Source organism: Juglans regia, chromosome 10, assembly GCF_001411555.2.
Source record: "Juglans regia cultivar Chandler chromosome 10, Walnut 2.0, whole genome shotgun sequence".
NCBI classification, from domain to species: Eukaryota; Viridiplantae; Streptophyta; class Magnoliopsida; order Fagales; family Juglandaceae; genus Juglans; species Juglans regia.
In genome coordinates, this window is record NC_049910.1 from 61,730 (window position 1) to 79,798 (window position 18,069).

Consider the following 18,069-nt stretch of genomic DNA (forward strand, 5'->3'; position numbering starts at 1 on the left):
GGTCATTGTCCCAGTAAGCATTCTAAAATCAAAATTTGAAGAATGACAACCTAAGATTCTCTTATTTATCTGTAAAAGCTCAAAATCACTCTCTGCAAATTACTAATGAGAGCATATGAATTCAAAACACTTCCTAATACCATAATTTGATAACAGATTAAGACCTACCCAACCTAGATTGTTGAAGAGAACCCTATAATCAACCTCCAAATCACTCTATGCAAATTACTAATGGTGTTGTAGGATCTCAGGGTCGATCCTGGGCTTGTCCTTGTGACTCCAGGCGAAGACATCCTGGTGTTCCGTGAGGAGCTATTGCATGGCGCTCCTCATTCCGGGTGTCATCCCGCTACCAATTTTGGCAGTGGCTTCCAAGTGGCTCGGATTCAAAGGAATCAACTCCAACGGTTCGTTGGGCTCCACCTTCCTGAGCTCCTATTCATCTCAGGTCTCCACATTCTCCTAGGTGTGCTTGGGCAGGGGTGGGAGATTGTGGTCGTCGGTCGGGGTGTGGACTACATGCACCCCGTTGTCACTGGGCTTCAATTCCTACATGTAACATTTTCGTGCCAAGACCTGCTCCCCTCAGATTTCTCCCACTCCTTGATGAGTTGGGAATTTCATCTTCAAGTGGTAGGTCGACCGCACCGCCCTTAGGTTGTTGAGGGTAGGCCTGTTGATTATACCACTAAGAAGTTGATCATGACAGAAGTCGCATAGAGGGCGCTGCCCGCCAAGACAGACAATGTGATGGTCCTAATAGTTGGACCATTTCCCCAGAGAAACCTTTGAGTGGAATGGGAGCTGGTTGGAGTTGGACGGTGTCTATCCCCATCTGGGTAAAGGCTTCCCAGAAGAGAATATATGCGGAACTGTCATTGTCGACAAGGATCCTCCTAGTGGTGAAGTTAGCAACCATCATGGTGACCACTAGGGCGTCGTCGTGCGGATAGAGGATCCCCTCCTCATCGTCTTCTCTAAAGGAAATGACGGGGGCCGGTTCGCTCCTTCTGTACTTGGTGGAGCGGTACCCTGCCGAATATACTTTTTGGTATCTCACTTGCCTGGCATGCGCCTTCTGACTGGATGAGGTAGCGCCCCTGCTAGTGAATCCTCCCGTGATGTGGTGTGCAGGGGCAATCATGCTGGGGTCTCCGCGCACTTTCCCTTTTTCTCAGGCTCCTTTCTCTCCTCGGCCTGTCGACCCTCTCAGCACTTCTTTCCTGTGATTTCCTTCTCCACTCCAGCTCTGGTCTCTGAGCAGTAGGATACAGCAATCTCGGTCACCCAATCCGCTCTCTTTCCTCTTCAAGGTGATGTAGTCTTCTATATTATGAGTGGTGGACTGATGGTAGGCGCAATAACGACTGTTAGTGCTCATATAGTTGTCTTCTAGGGCGGCTTCCCGGTCATCTTCCTAGATGGTAAGAGTCGTCCGGTCAGATCGAAACCCCAGGCCTCTCGCGGGGGCTTCCCCCTACTGTTGTTATGCTGTACATTCTTCGGCTTCTCGTGAGCTTTGCTCTTGGTTGGTGCCTTCCATTTCCTATCTACATGTTCCAATTCTTTCCTTCTTGGTTCGATCAAGGCTTGGAGTGTATCTTCAGCGTTAATGAAGTTACATGTTTGATCCATGAACTCTCACAATGTGGCGGGGGTTCTCCTCGTCAATTCTTTCATGAATTGAGACAAAGGCCATACTCATCCCAAAAGCGCTGCCAAAGTTATCTTCTCGTCTCTAGCCCCATCATGTATGTCCATGAGGGGAACTCAAAACTTCGGTGGCAAGGGCACAACCATCGCCTTCTCGTTGTAGGGTATGCTCTAGCTGGTGAGCAATTGGTCTACCGAAAGCTATGTGTCCATCTTTTTGCCATCTCCTCGTACTTCCCCTTGAGGTTACACAGCTCATCCTACATGTTTTTCCTTTCTTCCTCTGTATCACCTACTCCTCCTGTGTTTTCGGATCCTACATGTTCACTGTTGTTTGGTTCTGCTTCATTTCCAGGCTTGTTAGTGGCTACTCTGAGCGTCTCGTTCTCTTATCGTAAGGACTCCACCTCAATAGTTAGCTTTCATACAAATTATTCCATTGCGGTAAACCTTAATTCCATGTTTGTTGACGTTGCTTATTCTTGTCCTCGAGTTGTATGAGAACGGGTCATCGTAGGCATACAAAGGATATATGAAGTCTATAGAGATCATATAGACGACGTCACTGTTAACGTCGTGCCACTGTTAACATCGTGTTTCGTACGCCTTTGAGTTTTCCAGGAACTCGGGTCTTGAGTCTTTCACCTGCACAATTAAGAAACACGGAGAGTGGGGGGCTTGAATGGAGGTCGGGGAGTCTCCGATGCTAAAGTTAGTATATCTCCTTAGTAGTTCGTGTGTGAGCTTAGAGGAATCAAAGAGAATTCTTCGTACCCGGGGGATCAACTTTTATACTAGATTTCTGGTGGGGACAACTTGTACCTTACTTTGAGAAGCCTATGTCCTTTCCACTGTTCGTTCTGTCAGGACCCTTTAATGCAGCATGTCTTTTGGGGTGGTATCATTAATGCGGCGTGGAGTCTGGGGAGTGGCGCCATTAATGCGGCGTGGTTCCCTAACTCGCTTTACCATGCAAGTGTTCCCTATTGAGCCAATTCATGCCTGCTGTCAGGAGATCAAAGGTTCTCCATATTTTCCGTCCACCTGCCTATGCAGGTTCCCAAGGGTAGGGTGTGATCAGGGTGATGTTAGGGCGGTGAGTCTCATCTGCCCCTATCGTCCACTTATCCTATGCGTTGATTGGTTCAAGGGTAGGTTTTACTCGTGGACTGAGTATTCTGCAGAGGTCCACTGACTCCTTTTAGAGGATGGTCGTTAGGCTTGACTGGATTTGGCCGGACTCTCTGATTTACTTTCTTAGTGATCATTCGTGGACTTGCTACACGGGCCGATATGGGGGAAAACCTTTTATAATAATAATTATTATTATTATTATTTACATGTCTGATTGGTCTTATAATGAATGGAGCAATGCATGTCCTATCATGATTTTAATATAATGTGTTCTAAATATTTGATTTGTTATGTGTTTAATAATTTTACATCTTCTATTTTCTTCATTTCTTTCAAATATAATTATAATCATTTGTAAAATTTGTTCTATAGATTTATAATCATCTTTACATTTATGGTATTTATTGTTCTAATTGTGCATCTTAAAATTTATAGTTATCATATAAAAATACAATAGCATTTTAAATTGAAAATACAACTTGCTCTACCTAGTTAAAAAGTAAATATTTAAAAAATAAAAGAATAATATTATATATAATTGTAAAATATGTAAACGTCACGTAGTTATTTTAAAAAATAATAAAATTTATTATTAAAAAATTAATTTTTTTATATAAATTTTATATATATATATATATATATTTTTTTTTAAATGATTAAATATCACACTGCTTAGGAAAAATATATGCATCTGCTCCACACCGGCACACACTCAACCTATTGAGTGTAAAAAACAAAAAAAAAAAAAATAATGTGAAGTGTGTGCGGGTGTAGGGCAGATTCATAACATTTCCCTACTGCTTATCACCCTGCAGCTATTAATTTCTCGTGGTCCAATCACCCATTTTAATCTTGGTGGTTGTGTTCTTGGCCGAAGAAACCCAAGAAGCCAGTGGTCGGAATGAGCTTCCAGGATCTCCAGAGTGGCGCCAAGCCGTCTCCTTCCTCATCGGTAGGCGTTCGTTCCCAGGGCCAGAGTCCCTCGCAGGCCGTCGCTGCGGGCATTTTCCAGATCAACACTGCAATCGCTGCTTTTCATCGACTCGTCGATGCCATCGGAACCGCCAAGGACACTTCCGATCACCGTCAAAAGCTGTCTCTATTCTTCTCGATGTCTATTTCTCTCCCTTTTCTCTTTCTCCAATTAATTTATATGAATTATGAATTTGGCAGCCATAACACGAGGCAGCGGATACTGCACTTGGTTAAAGATACTTCTGCTAAGCTCAAGGCCTTGACCGATTCCGATCGGGACTCCTCCGTCAACGTATGTCTCTCTCTTATAACCGCTTGTCCTAAAAGCTTAGATGATGGTAGTGATAAATTTAATTATGTATTTTATATCTTAACAATCTCTCCCTCGCATTGAATTTGAATTTCTTCTGTAATGTTTACAAGTCTTCTTCATTGTATGTTACTAACAATAACAAGTAATCCTTGTTGCTGGATATGTTTCCAGCCGAGTAAAAAGGTAGAAGATGCTAAACTTGCCAGAGATTTTCAAATTACACTCCAAGAATTTCAGAAAGCTCAACAGCTTGCCTCTGAGCGAGAGTCTACCTACTCCCCTTCTGCTCCTCCTCCGTCTTCCTCTTTATCAGCAACGTATGCTGTTCTGGTCTCCTCAACTCTTTCCTTTTTCGTTATTTTTTTAATACTGATTACTGAACTTCGGCCCTATTGTATGTTGTGCTTCCGGTGACAGCTCTGCTTCTGGTGAACATTCTGCAATCAACGAAAACCGACCTTTTCTCTTTGAACAGAAGAGGTAACTTACTAGTATCTCAATACCACTCTGAGGTTTTTTCTACTTATATCGGTTTCTTTCTCATTATATCGGTTAGCAACCGTATTCACTGTCTTATACTAGCTCTTGTGAATCGAAGCAAACATATTAACTTAAATCATCCATATTTTCTCTACCATGGCAATCGTGCATCTTCTTTGAACATGCATTAGTAATATCAGTAGGTTCTTTTAAAATGTATGTGGTATTTTTAGGTGCACGTCAAACTGATCAACAAAAATTTCTCACGTGCACATCAAATGTGTGTAACTTGATTCTATGTACCTTGTGATGTTTTCTCTCAAAGATGCAAAGCCTGGAAGAATCTTTGTTTTACAATCTACTTTCTTGAACAAAATGTGCAGGCAGGAGGTAGTCTTATTAGATAATGAAATTTCCTTCAATGAAGCAATGATTGAGGAAAGGGAACAGGGTATTAGAGAAGTAGAAGAGCAAATTGGACAAGCAAACGAAATATTTAAGGACCTTGCTGTTCTTGTTCATGAGCAGGGAGTTGTTATTGGTAAGATTCCCACTATGCATAAGATGAATTATTCTTGTTTCCATCCATGGAGATTTTTACATTTTTCTTTCCAAGTTTTTTTCCTCTTTATCTTCTAACATTTTTCGTTATAACAGATGATATTCAATCTAACGTTGGAACTTCCTCTGCTTCTACTACTCAAGCTCGAGTTCAGCTAGCAAAAGCTTCCAAAAGTGCAAAATCCAAGTCTTCTTGGGTAAGTAGCTAAGGAGATTGATAGTCTGTTAAATCAAGCATTAAAGACCTAGAATCCAATTTCTTGCCACGCAATTGAGGAAATTGGCTTTGTAGAGTTGTTTAGTTGTAGTAAGTATTTTTTCTCACCGAGGAAGAAAACTTATGAAGCCTTATGTTCTGGAGTCAAACTTTGCTTTGCTTCAATATCATACAGTATCCACATGCATGCACTGTATGGTATGAGATGCACTGAAACTTTGTGTGCATGGATAACCAAAGTTGTGGAAGAATAAAAAGGTTATTGGACCTATTAAAAAGAATGAATAAAAAGGTTATTGGTGTAGGGACATGTAATGGCCTGTTTGAAGACATGGTGAGGGCTGTAGCTCGTGTCAGTCAGCCTATGATCAGGAAATGAGAGAATTTCTTCTCTTGCATCCGTAAGGGAATCAGACTCCTAAGAATCCAGTCCCTGCCGTTTTGAGCTGTCCTAAATTTATTAGGTGGTCGGTATTGGAAAATATGCCAATGTTATATTGTGGTATTAATTAGTTGGTAGAGTTTATGAAAACTACATGAGCAGCGCATGTAGTTAGGAAGATTGGATCTCTTATGTTAAGCATTTCTGGACAGCAGGCTTCTTCTTAGATCAATCCAATTCCTGGTTGGTTTTCTGTTCAGAAATATCTTCTAATCCCATTTTCTTGGTGCCTGGTTGGTGGAAGGCCTTCCTCTAGAAGCTTGCCTATGCTGGGTGGATGTCCTACCCATCATTCCAGCTAAAAGGGGTATTCATTGTAGCCCATCTTCACTCATTGTTGGGAGAATAAATAGTAAAACACAATAAAACCTAAAACTAAAAGGAAAAGCCAAAAAGAGAACTCAAAGTAGGATCTCGTGGGGGAAGTCTTATGATCAAACTCCTTCCCATATTTCTTTCTTCCTTTCTTTCTGGACGAGTAATTCCTTCCAATTATCCCTGTTTCGACATCATGAGAACATGATTATTTGGCATGCTATATGCTCATAAAAAATTATTGCAGCATCATGTAATAATTTTGTCATTTTCTCCAAGCACAATAGTCTTAGGTACATCGCATTACCATTTTGGCATTTTCATTCATCATGTGATTGTTATGTCTAATTTTTTTGTTTACTTCAAAGACATTGTGGATAATATTGTTTTGATCTATGTTATATGGCAGTGTTGGTGGATGCTAGTAATATTTGTGATAGCGCTGGTCATCTTTCTCCTCGTCCTCATCGTTTAGAGCTCAAGTGCATATGCATGCTGTCTTGTGAGCTCTGCAGGAATATTCCTTTGTGTTGTACATTTTTATTAAGTTCGGCAAGTCACCACATTTTCCCTGGATATCTATATGTATTTCCACTGTTTTTTGTTTTTCTCACTCTTTCTTTTTGTTTTCTTTAGTATTTTTTCTCTCCTTTCGGCCGGGAATTTCTCTTTTTTCTCTCTCTCTTTTTGGGTGTTGAGGGGAGCGGTTAGCAGTGAAGTTTTCCTAGGCTGGTGCAGCTCTCGTATATGTTTGTGGGTTCCATTACTATGGGAAGGAGTCATTCTGTTTTCATATAAGATGCGTGTATTTGCTAGAAAAGTCCATGTTACTTCGTCTTTTCGTGGGAGATTTTTATCCTCGATACAATCAGAACCTGAAATTGAACGCCACGCAGTTTGATTTGTGACTGTTTCATTTACATGGAAGTTGGAACGACGACTACTGCTGCAACTAAACAACTCTATTCCATGAGATTTCAATCCTTTTATATCTCACGCCCCATAAAAACATCAATTACACGAGTTATAAATCCAGCGTGGCATTTATTTACGAGGAGTTCTCCGGCCACAAAGGGATTAGTAATCATAAAAATTGACGTGATTTCATTTGATTCATCAGATCTGTTTTATAATAAAAATAATTTTATAATTTAATAAATTACATTAGTTTGTAGAATTATTTTATATAATTATTTTGTGATTAGATTATTTTTTTTTATTGATCTGTTGGTGTCTAAGTCGGACCGCTGCCATGTGGTGGTTGCTAAATGATTTACTACACCCACTGTAACATCTTTTTTAAAAACAAAAAACCAAAAATTTTAATCGATTTATTACACCCTCTATAAGAAAAAAAATTCTTAAAAATTTAAATGATTTATTACACCCTCTGTAAAATCCCCTCTAAAAGTTTTTATCTCCAAACCTATTTTCAATGGATCCCACCAATTCTATAAGATTGGTGCTACTCTGTAGCTTGAGTAGTACTGCTCCAAGTGACTGTTAGGCCTAATTGACATTTTTAATTTTTTTATTTATATTTTTTTATTATTTTAAAACATTTTAAAAAATATAAAAAAATATCAATACACTAATAGTTACTTCTTCAACTATTAAGTAAAAAAAAAAATTAAAATACATTAAAATAAATAAAGTGTCAAAATGAGGTATCAAATTTGAGTGTCAAAGAAGCATTTTCCATTCTATAAAACTTTGCTAAGATTTTTTTTCTAAAAAAGTCTTCATAGCTATTCATAGACATTTTATGGTATTCATGAAAACTCCTTGCCGAAAAAAAAATAAAAAATTAAAAATAAAAAATTTTTAAAAATTTTTAAAAATTTTTAAAAATAAATCTTGAAAACTCTGAATACCCGAACATTCTCTCTGCCCCTCGATCGATAGAAGGGTTGTTTTAAAGAGACAAACATATCAATCTATTTTTGTTGAAAGAATTAGATGGATTCACATATTACAACTCACTATCAAACCGTGTCAAAATTTCGAAACTTGTATAAGAATAATAGAATTGAATTGAACGTGTATTGAACATTTAGTTTTATCAAATAATAATAATAATAATAATAATAATAATATGGGCATATATAAATGTTGTAGTGTCTCCATCATGTATATTTGCTCACACTTCAAGCTGTAAAGTTCAAGTAAGAACTTAGCCTAAAATAACTCACAAGTTAAGCCTCATAATGACAGTTGGTATCGTCTATACAAATTGAAACGAGGCAAACAGAACCAAGAAAGCTTTGTAATGAAATTGCAGTGACCTAAGATCCTACCTTTTGCATTAAGCACATATTCCTTCTCCCATGGCAATACTACCTCCCTTTCCATCCATGGAAAAGATAATCACCAGGGCCAAGAATAAGTTACTCCAAGGACTAGACATAGTATATCATGCCAACTTCAATAAGACTAATGTGAGGAATGTTAAGCGCCACAGCAGGGCCCCTGCAATTCTTCCGAAGAAATGAATACCCAATATCGATCACAAGCTTTTTCAAGATCGATGAAGATCTCCTTGCCTTCACATATGAGTGTCCCAGGATATATGCAACCCCTGCTTCCTTTGCCCGAATCAAATCCATTAGTTCTTCCCTAACAGCAGGATCCATCACAGAGTTTGGGGGTAAGTGAAATCTCACATGGCGTCTCCTGATTTGTGGGTTCTCTTCGTCATAAATAGATCGCAAACTCTGGAGGGTTAGAGACTTGCTGCTTTGGATGGAGTTGCTCACTCCAACATCCTCTTGCTCAGATACAATTAGGCTTGAGCTTGATTGCAGAGTTCTGGTACTTATAACAGCCATTCGCCCGTCAAATGATGAACTCTCAGAGCTTGAGAACTGTGGTTCTACTGCTTCCATCTGGATGAACTCCGCAATGCTTTGTATGAGCTGATTCTCAAAGTCCCCATTGTCTCGCTGAATGTCCTTATAACCATACCTCACTATGCACCTATACATGCGATATGGTCTCGGGCAAATCCGGCCTATGAGAAAACGTTCTTCAGGTGAGACATAAGGAACTGGAACTGATTTGACACAAACAAAAACTAAGACGTTATGAAATGCAGGGAGGTTTGTCACAAAGTGGGAAAATATTGCAGGGACTCCTGTCGCCAGTTCTGAGTATATGAGGCCTATCCCAGGCACACGAACAATACCGAGGCTGGGGCCCAGGCCAAGTAACCATTTTAGTGAAACTTTATTGTGAAGATCAAAAGTGTACTTCTTGCGAGTCCCATAATGCCAGACATACATAATGATCATAAAGATAAATGAAAGCACAAGGGGAACCCATCCTCCCTGAGGCACTTTTATAAAAGCTGATGACAAGTATACACCCTCAATAAACCAGAAGAAGAAAAGGAATGCTGCAGCCAGCAAAACACTTTTCTGCCAAACGAAGATTGTGACAAGCGACATGAGAAATGTTGTGATGAACATAACTGTCATGCAGGCAAGTCCTGAAACACAAAATTAAGATAAATCAAAATCACATACAAGATTGTATGGGCTGATACAAAGTCAGATAAAAACTGCTCATGTTGCCTTCGCTACAAACTGGAAAATTTTAGCAGATTTAACAACTACTGGGTTGGTCCCACTATTGGCACTTCCTTGAAAACTTGAATGTATCTCATAATCTATGCCCTTGAAAACTTGAATATATCTCATAACCCATGCCTTTGGTCTAGATCGTTAGCATTGCTGGAGCCACATCAGTAAGTACAGATTCATGTGTACTTTCATATCAAGCCAATTGTAACGCCCCAATGGAAGGTCCAAACCACATAGCCTATACTCCAAAATAACTAGTCAATGATACAATTGGAGCCCCATTGAAACCTTATAAAGAGCAAAAACTTCTCCTTCCCAGGCAATGTGGGATCCCATACAGCACCTACTCTTATCCTTATCATATTATCACAATCTCCCCCCCTTAAATTTCTGACATTCTCGTCGGGCCAATCCATTGTAAGTGGCACGACTCAAGTCTGACATTTCTGATTGGAACACGCTCTTATACCATTTGTAACGCCACAATGAAAAGCCCAAACCACATGGCCTATATTCAAAAAAAATTAGTCAATGATACAATTAGAGCCACATTGGAACCTTATAAATAGCAAGAACTTCTCATTCTCAAGCAGTGTGGTATCTCATATACCATACCCTTATCATTATCAATGTTATCATATGAGGTATCACACCGACCCTCCTTGTGATTTGTGAGCACACATTTCCAAAAAATGTGACTTTCATTTGCAAGCACGACTCTCATAGAATTTAGCAAAAAATATTCAGTTTTTTTTTTTTCTTTATCAAAGTAAAAGGTGCATGATCTGTGGTGAATTAGATGATATTTGAGTTCCTTATGAGGCTGGTATTTTTATAGCATTAGGAATTTAAGAAATGTATAATACATGACTATATTTGATTTAGTTGTTTAGAAAGGTTTTCTTCTCATTATCATTAATTTCGTTTTCTGTCTATTTTTATATATAGTCATGGCATATGGTGATTTTATGTACCAGAATATGCAACTTAAATGCCTTGTTCCTCTTTTTGCTATACTTGCCAACTGCAAGCCCCTTTTACGTAGAAATCAAGTTGATGTCTATATCAAGGGGGAGGTGGTAGATTCACTAGCCCAAGGTTCTAATCTCCTGCCTGCTCATCTAAAATATCACAAACAATGTAAATAATCATAACTCCAGCAAAGCTGGCATTTCAAGAGTAAACATTGAGTAATAATGGTGGTATCTTTTGTAGAGAGATAGTGAGAGAGAATGGGCGTTCTCAAAATAACTAAATCAACACAAGGTACATGATTACAACTAGAAGCTAATTATCTTTGGATATTAGAACTAACATAGAGGCCAATGAGCTGTAATTCAAACCGGTAGAAACAAAGCAGAGAGTGTGGTTGCATGTTCAAGACCCATATCAATCCAAAGAGAGAGAGAGTGTGAGAAGCTCTTTCAAAGCATTACTTACCATAAGCATTTCCGATTATAGTTGTGTCTTGAAATCCAATAGTTATGGCAAGAGTAAGGACCATGAGTATCCAGTTTATTTCTGGGATGTAGATCTGCCCATATATGTGCTTTGAGGTGTGCACAACTTTGACTCGGGGAAAGCAACCAAGGGCATGACATTGCTTGATGATGGAGAAAGTAGCAGTAATAACAGCCTGACTCCCAACAATTGCTGCAAGGGTGGCAATAACAAAGATAGGCCAGAATACAGGTTCTGCAGTACAAGCAAGGATAAAAAAAAGTAAGATCAAGTTGAGATTATGAACATAACTTTGGAACTGGTATCATTCAACTTAAGAATAAACTAACCAGGAATTGAGTCATAAAAACTTTTAGGAATGGATTCCGGATTTTTTGAAAGGAAAGCAGCTTGACCCATGTATTGCACTACCAAACAAGGGTATATAACAAATGCAAATGCGAGCTGCACAGAGGAAAAAATCAAAATTGCCAACTTATAGAAATCTATATGAAGAGGCCTTAAAATCTAAAATTGAGACTATGTAGACGTATTTCATTACTGAGTTTATGCAGAATCAGCTTCAACAAATAATCTATGAACCTCATTTGGAACTCAATAAAGAAAGCTGCCAAATGGGAAAAGCACGTGAGTCCCTCGCTCATGTAAGTAACCCATATCTACAACCTCCCATTCCTGCCCATTTGTATATTCTAAATATAAAACACAGTTTAATTTATAAACTTACCCTTATTGACAAGGCAGTGAAATGACCAAGATCTGCAAACATAGCTTCAGTACCTGGTGAGACCCAAAAAAGCTAACTAGTTAGTTGTGCATTAAAAATAGTGACATCCCCCGTTCTGATCATATGCTAAGGTAGCAAGAACTTTTTGTCTCTAATAAACAAAACTTCAACCCAACCAGAACTACAAAGATGAGTTGCACCATCTTATGTCACAACCAAGTAAAAATATCATGCAAGCCAGATAATATTCCAACAATTTCCAGATGCAACATACCAGTTATAGAAAGAAGAATCCCTCCAAGAGAAATCCAGCCATCTTTACCATTCTCACTAAAAAACTTGATAATATAATGTGGGGAAAATGCACGCACAATCTTTGGATTCCAATGAAGAGTGTTGTACAGCCCAATGGAAAAAATGGATACCAACCAGATGATCACAACCGGTGCAAAAATAAATGCTACTTTGTGGGTGCCACAATGTTGGAGAGCAAACAGGCCCACCAATATGACACAGGCAATCAAGAGGACTTCACCTACAAGCAAGAAATTATAGAATATATTAGAAACAAAAGCGCTATGGATACCCTAAGAAATAGTTAGCGTTATGTACAATAACAATCTTTGAGTTTTGCACGATTATCTTTTAGCTACTCAGATTTTTCTCCTTAAACTTAAGAATCCTCTGATAAATAATTTCAAGGAAATTTACATGGCATGCCATGTTTTCACACTTGAAGGCACATGGCATGTCAAATGGCAAAAAAAAAAATATAAAAGCCTTTTAAAAATTAATAAACATATAATAAACATAAATCATTTAAAAAAATTTTAAGAAAAAAACATATAAATCCAAACCTTAAAAAATGAGTGTTAAAAAAACGAATTTAAAAACCAATAAAAAATTTTGTAAAACAAAAAACTAAACTATTAAAATTTTAAAAAATTGAAAAACAAAAAGACCGAGGGTGGTTGTGCAGCCACACCTGGCCAAAACCATGGCTGCTTGGGGCAACTTAGGCAGTGGATGGGTCGTGCAACCCACATGCGGCTTAGGTCAGCCTAAGTAGTGTCATCCCAAGCGACGTCTAGGTCCTCCACCTAGGTACAAGCTGAGTCATGTAACCTAGACCCTAACGGGGTTACCCCAAGCAGCCTTGGGCTGGCTTGGGGTGGTGGCCCTTGTACATTTTTCAAACTATTTCTTGATTTTTAAATTCAGTTTATTTTGGATTTTTTAATGTTTAAATGAATTTTATATTTTAATATTATTTTTTACATATGACATGCCAGATCAGATTTCCGTTGAATTATTTACGATAGAGGGGTTCTCACTAGAAAAAGTTACAAACTCAAAGAGAATTGATAAAATTGAAAACTTGAGGACCTTAAAGATGACTGTGCAAAACTCAAAGATTGTTTTTGTACTTGCATAAATATCTATAAATAACCCTAATGAATCAAACACTTATGTTTTGGCATATGAAGACAGATGCTTACCATTAGTTAACTTCTCTTCTGTAACTTGTAGTCCTGACACCGATGATAGAACTGCAAACATGGCCAACTCATAATTCCACACAATAAAATCACATTATGTTTGAAAAAAAAAAGTTATTATTCCCAGACATGAAGTCTCCATTAGGTATAGCAACAAAAAGTGGAAGATCCTATTGAATAGTTGTTTATCATTAGAGCACATGTAGATCACTTTCCACTCTGAGAAACAACTAATGTAAAAATGCACTTATCAGGGAAATATGATCTTAATTCTAGATCTGATGACCTGGTCAAAAATTGAAGGAGTGAATATATTGGAAAGTTAATGATGCCCACAATCATCAATTGTAGCTGTTAAAGAAACAACTAATCCCCATAATGAGATTAGGGGAAATATGGAGCCTACCAGACATTTTTTTATCATTGATCATCAGGGATGCAATTGGACCAGTGCTAGATATGGTCACTGTCATCTATATCTGTATGAAGTGTTCGATGATTAAATGCATATTATAGGGAAGTTCTCCAGGGGAACATCTTTCCCTTGTCTACAGCGAGCACACAAAATAAATGACTAAGTAAAAGATGGTAACATAAATTTCACCTATCACCCTCCAATGTCTTAAAAAAGCATTTTACTGAACGAAAAATATATAGATACACATTCAACACCCAGAATGACACTGGGCATGAAGTGACCACTTCAGCACCTTCTTATGAGTACCTTACCTGAAATTGCAGGAGTAAGCACTCCATCCCCTACAACCATGCAAGCACCAAATAGTACCACAAGAAGTAGGGCTGTTCGCAGCCTTTTATGCTTCTCCAAAAATCTCTTAAGTGGGGAAGAGGCTGCGGCCTGTGATGAGGGGCCATATTTATAGGCTGAGAGCTCCTCATCAGCTGCTTGTTGATTGGGAAGTAAGCTAAACTTTGCATGCCTGCAAAGTAGCGAGTAAAGAGCAAACGTCCCACCTGCCATCAGTTAGAATATAATAAGAACTCATAAAACCTTGATTAAACCGTAATTAGAATTAGATATAGCAGAAGCACAAAATCAATTTAACAGAACTTAATTTAATGACACACCTTCACCGTTGTCATCTGCACTCAGCACAATAAAGACGTATTTGAGCAAGGGTATCAATGTCAGCGTCCAGAAAATTAAAGAAAATGCACCAAATATTGCTTCCTCATTTTGATGCTTCTGCAATGTGCTAGCATAAACATACAGAGGTGAAGTGCTCAAATCTCCGTATACCACACCAAAGCTTTGATAAGCTAATATTAGGTTCTTCGATAGATTCACCCACGAAAGCTGCAAAGGTACAAAATCTTTGATAAATTTTAACGGGTTACATAAAAAAAAATGTTGTTCTTGCTGGAGGTGATGCCATAGTAAATGGTATTTGAAAGCCAAACTAAAACTTGAGAAGACAATAATAAATCTTATAACTCAGATTAGCTGTCTATTGATGATGACAGTGCTCAATAGCTAGACTTGCGTTGAGTCTATACCATAAAAATATGTATGTCAAAGAGAAGGGAGATATTACAGTGCACAACGTGGTACCTACCATTAATCAAAAGATCAGTGAAGCAAACAACAGCAAGACATATCTAAATTTACAAATCCATGGGAATATCGTTAAGTCTTGAGCACCAGAAACCTAGTATCGTCTTAACACCTCATGTAGTACTCTAGCAATATTTAAAAAATGTCATTGCCACGTCATACGTCACTAGTTTGACCAAATACGATACAGGAGTTCAGTTGTCCCCACAAAAAGTACGACTAAGAGTATAAGACGAGGATGCTTAAAGTCAAAAGTAATTTACATCATATGTAAAGTTTAGAAAGTTAATATGATCCACGATTATAAAAATTAGAGACGGAGAAGAGGAATAAGGAATACAGAATTCATAATAAGTACATGTAACTAATGGTACTGAATATCACTTTATATTGAACATAACTGAGTTGAATTTCTTAGAACCAAGGGAGGGTGGGGGAAATCAGACTAAAATAATTCAGTTGATTGAAAATCAGTTTCAGTATCCGTTTAGTTTTGCCAAACAAGAACGCAGATATGATTACCTTCACAAGTTGATATATAGAAAAAGAGAAAAACAGACCAATAGAGTTGACAGGCATCGAAAGTACAACGGATAAATAGATTCAAACAACAATTACTCCCAGATTCAGAACAAAGGTAAAATAAGAAATTTGGAGAGAGAGAGAGACCGGGGAAGTGCTTCGAGGAGTCGGAATTCCAGACTCTGGCTCCATGGAGAAGACAGCCAAACGAGCGAGCCTCTGTGGATTGTGCGCGTATGTTTGTACTGGCAGTAAACGAAGCTCAGGATGAGTTTGAACCCGAGTTTCTCTCTCCCATCTCAATCCTCCCTTTTCACAACATAATCCTTCTATAAATTCTAATTATAATTGACAATATTAATAAGAGAAATGCTAAATGTACCCATGCTTGTACCGATTAATTGAACTGATTATATTTTTTAATCAGCAATGCTACACAACCTTCCGATCTCCATACACCATATTTAAAAAAAAAAATTAATTTTTTTTAAATTAATTTTTTAAAACTAATTTAATTTATCTATTTATTATTCATATATTAAATATTTAATAAAAAATAATAATAATTAAAAAAATGTGTGGTGTGTGGTAATTGTGTGAATAGTAAGAGGTGGGAGGATGATGGGAGTTGAAATGATGAATAGATTTTTTCATTGATAGATTACAGTCTTACTAACTATTTACTATTTATAATATATTTGAAATTTTTTATTTTTTTATCATTTTATTTTAAATATTTTTTTAACATCCTCAATCATTAAAGAAAACTTAAAAATATATAATTTTACTAATAATCACTTCCTTAACTATTAAGTAAAATAAAAAATACAAAAAAATCAAATACAAAAAAAAAATAGTAAATGGATAGTAAAAGGATAGTAACCCTATCATTATTCTTTTTAATTTTTTTTAAGTAGGTAATTAGGAGTGAGTTTATATATATAAATAATATATTTAAAAAATATATAAAAAAAATCAAACTACAGTAATCGGTCAAACTGTCGATACTTTTTAAAAGTCTACTCGCCCCGCTCTTAGGTCCCATTGTGTTATCCCGCTCGACGTAGAAAGTAATTTATTCATTTTAAAACACACAAAGCCCAACGATCTTATTATTCTCTCGCGTTGCCTTTGCACGTTATCTCTCTCACCCATTGCCCATCAATCCCGTGAGCCCCAAGTTCATCTCTGACAGAATCTCCGAACCACAGCTCCATCTCCGAGCTCATCTTTGTCCTCATCATAGAAACAAATCCCTTCAAATCGGCTGAACCTGGAAAGTGGAACCTGACAAGAATGAGACACTCAGCCGCACGCCAGACCAGTCCCATCTGCAAACCGTAGGCCGGTGGACGAGCAACTCTTCAGGCAAACCTAGACCAGAGTACCCCTTCCAATGCATCCCACTAATTTTCGCACCCACAGTTAGCAGCAGCTGCTCTCCAGACCATTCCAACAAGCGAATGATGAAAATGGAGTTGTTAGCATTCATAAATGCTGATAAAATAAGGTTTCCTGGCATGAGGTTTGTCCAAATCTCTAAAACTGGCAAGCATAGAAGCATACAGCAACTACTCCCATATGAACAATATTTCTTGGTGATTTTTTTTTTTCAGTTCCCATGTCCTCAAATATTCATTTATCCATAGAACGGCATATTAAGAAAAGAGAAGAGAAGGCTAGGACCGGGGAGGTGGCCAACTTTGGAGGCTATTTTCTTGGAGTTCTTATAAAGGCTCATCATGATGACAATGCAAACCAAAGAAATTCCATAGAAGATCTGGTGGATGAGTGTAAAACATTTTACGTTGGACAAGAAACCACCAACGGTTTGCTTGCTTTGACTGTCTTTCTTTTGGCAATCCACACGGAATGGCAAGAGGAAGCAAGAAAGGAGGTGCTCAAAATATTTGGCCACCAAAATCCAAACCCAGATAGCGAGGAGAGAGGGAGAGAGAGAGGGGGAGGGGGGAGGGAGAGGCTCGAATAGTTTTTTTTTTCCTCTGAATCGCATCACATAACAATTTGGGTGTGTGGTCTACGTGGCATGTTTTAATTGGACTCTATTATTTAGAGAAAAACGGAATAACCTGTGTCAAGTTTTTATCTTTTCAAATAATGAGTGTGATGAGGTAGAAATTGATAAAAAGATTGGAGGTGACAAAACTATTGAAGAACCTACGGTTGGATTGCAATTTTCATTTGCATAAGCAGTGCATACTTACTATATGAAGTATGGTAAGAAGAAGGGGTTTGGAGTATCCAAAAGGAATATTAGACATGATGACGATGGGACGGTAAGATGGTTTTGCTTGGCATGCGCGTGAGGATGCACATTGAAGAGTACGGTTGCCAATGTTATGAAACCAAGACAAACAGTAAAGATGGAGTGTAAGGCTAGGATTAATGCGGTATTCAATGTTGAAGGTGGATATACTATATCTAAGGTGATAATGGATCACACACACGCCTGTAGTCCGGGGAAGGCAAGACATTTTAAATGCTTTAAAAAGGTTGATGCTCGTGTCGCTAAGAGACTTGAAATAAATGACGAGTCAGGAATAAGGTTGTCCAAAAATTTCAAGGTTATGGTTGTTGAAGCAAGGGGTTATG

At 37.9% G+C, this 18,069-nt stretch overlaps 2 protein-coding genes across 2 annotated transcripts; one reads left to right on the plus strand and one right to left on the minus strand.

Annotated features, from left to right (window-relative positions):
• Nucleotides 1-3,549: 3,549 nt before the first annotated feature.
• On the plus strand, nucleotides 3,550-7,012 carry LOC109001845 (syntaxin-22-like). The gene is made up of 7 exons (XM_018979310.2): nucleotides 3,550-3,882; nucleotides 3,961-4,054; nucleotides 4,247-4,392; nucleotides 4,493-4,555; nucleotides 4,939-5,096; nucleotides 5,213-5,313; nucleotides 6,500-7,012. Exons 1-7 carry the CDS (start codon nucleotides 3,689-3,691, stop codon nucleotides 6,563-6,565), a joined length of 822 nt encoding a protein of 273 aa, XP_018834855.1. The 5' UTR covers nucleotides 3,550-3,688; the 3' UTR covers nucleotides 6,566-7,012.
• Nucleotides 7,013-8,166: 1,154 nt separating this feature from the next.
• LOC109001846 (potassium transporter 4) lies at nucleotides 8,167-15,783 on the minus strand. Its single transcript, XM_018979311.2, has 9 exons — nucleotides 15,604-15,783; nucleotides 14,448-14,676; nucleotides 14,088-14,333; nucleotides 13,359-13,409; nucleotides 12,134-12,394; nucleotides 11,860-11,912; nucleotides 11,462-11,576; nucleotides 11,112-11,366; nucleotides 8,167-9,577 (listed from the first exon to the last, which is right to left on the minus strand). The coding sequence occupies exons 1-9, from the start codon at nucleotides 15,646-15,648 to the stop codon at nucleotides 8,490-8,492; spliced, it is 2,343 nt and encodes a 780-aa protein (XP_018834856.1). The 5' UTR covers nucleotides 15,649-15,783; the 3' UTR covers nucleotides 8,167-8,489.
• Nucleotides 15,784-18,069: the final 2,286 nt, after the last annotated feature.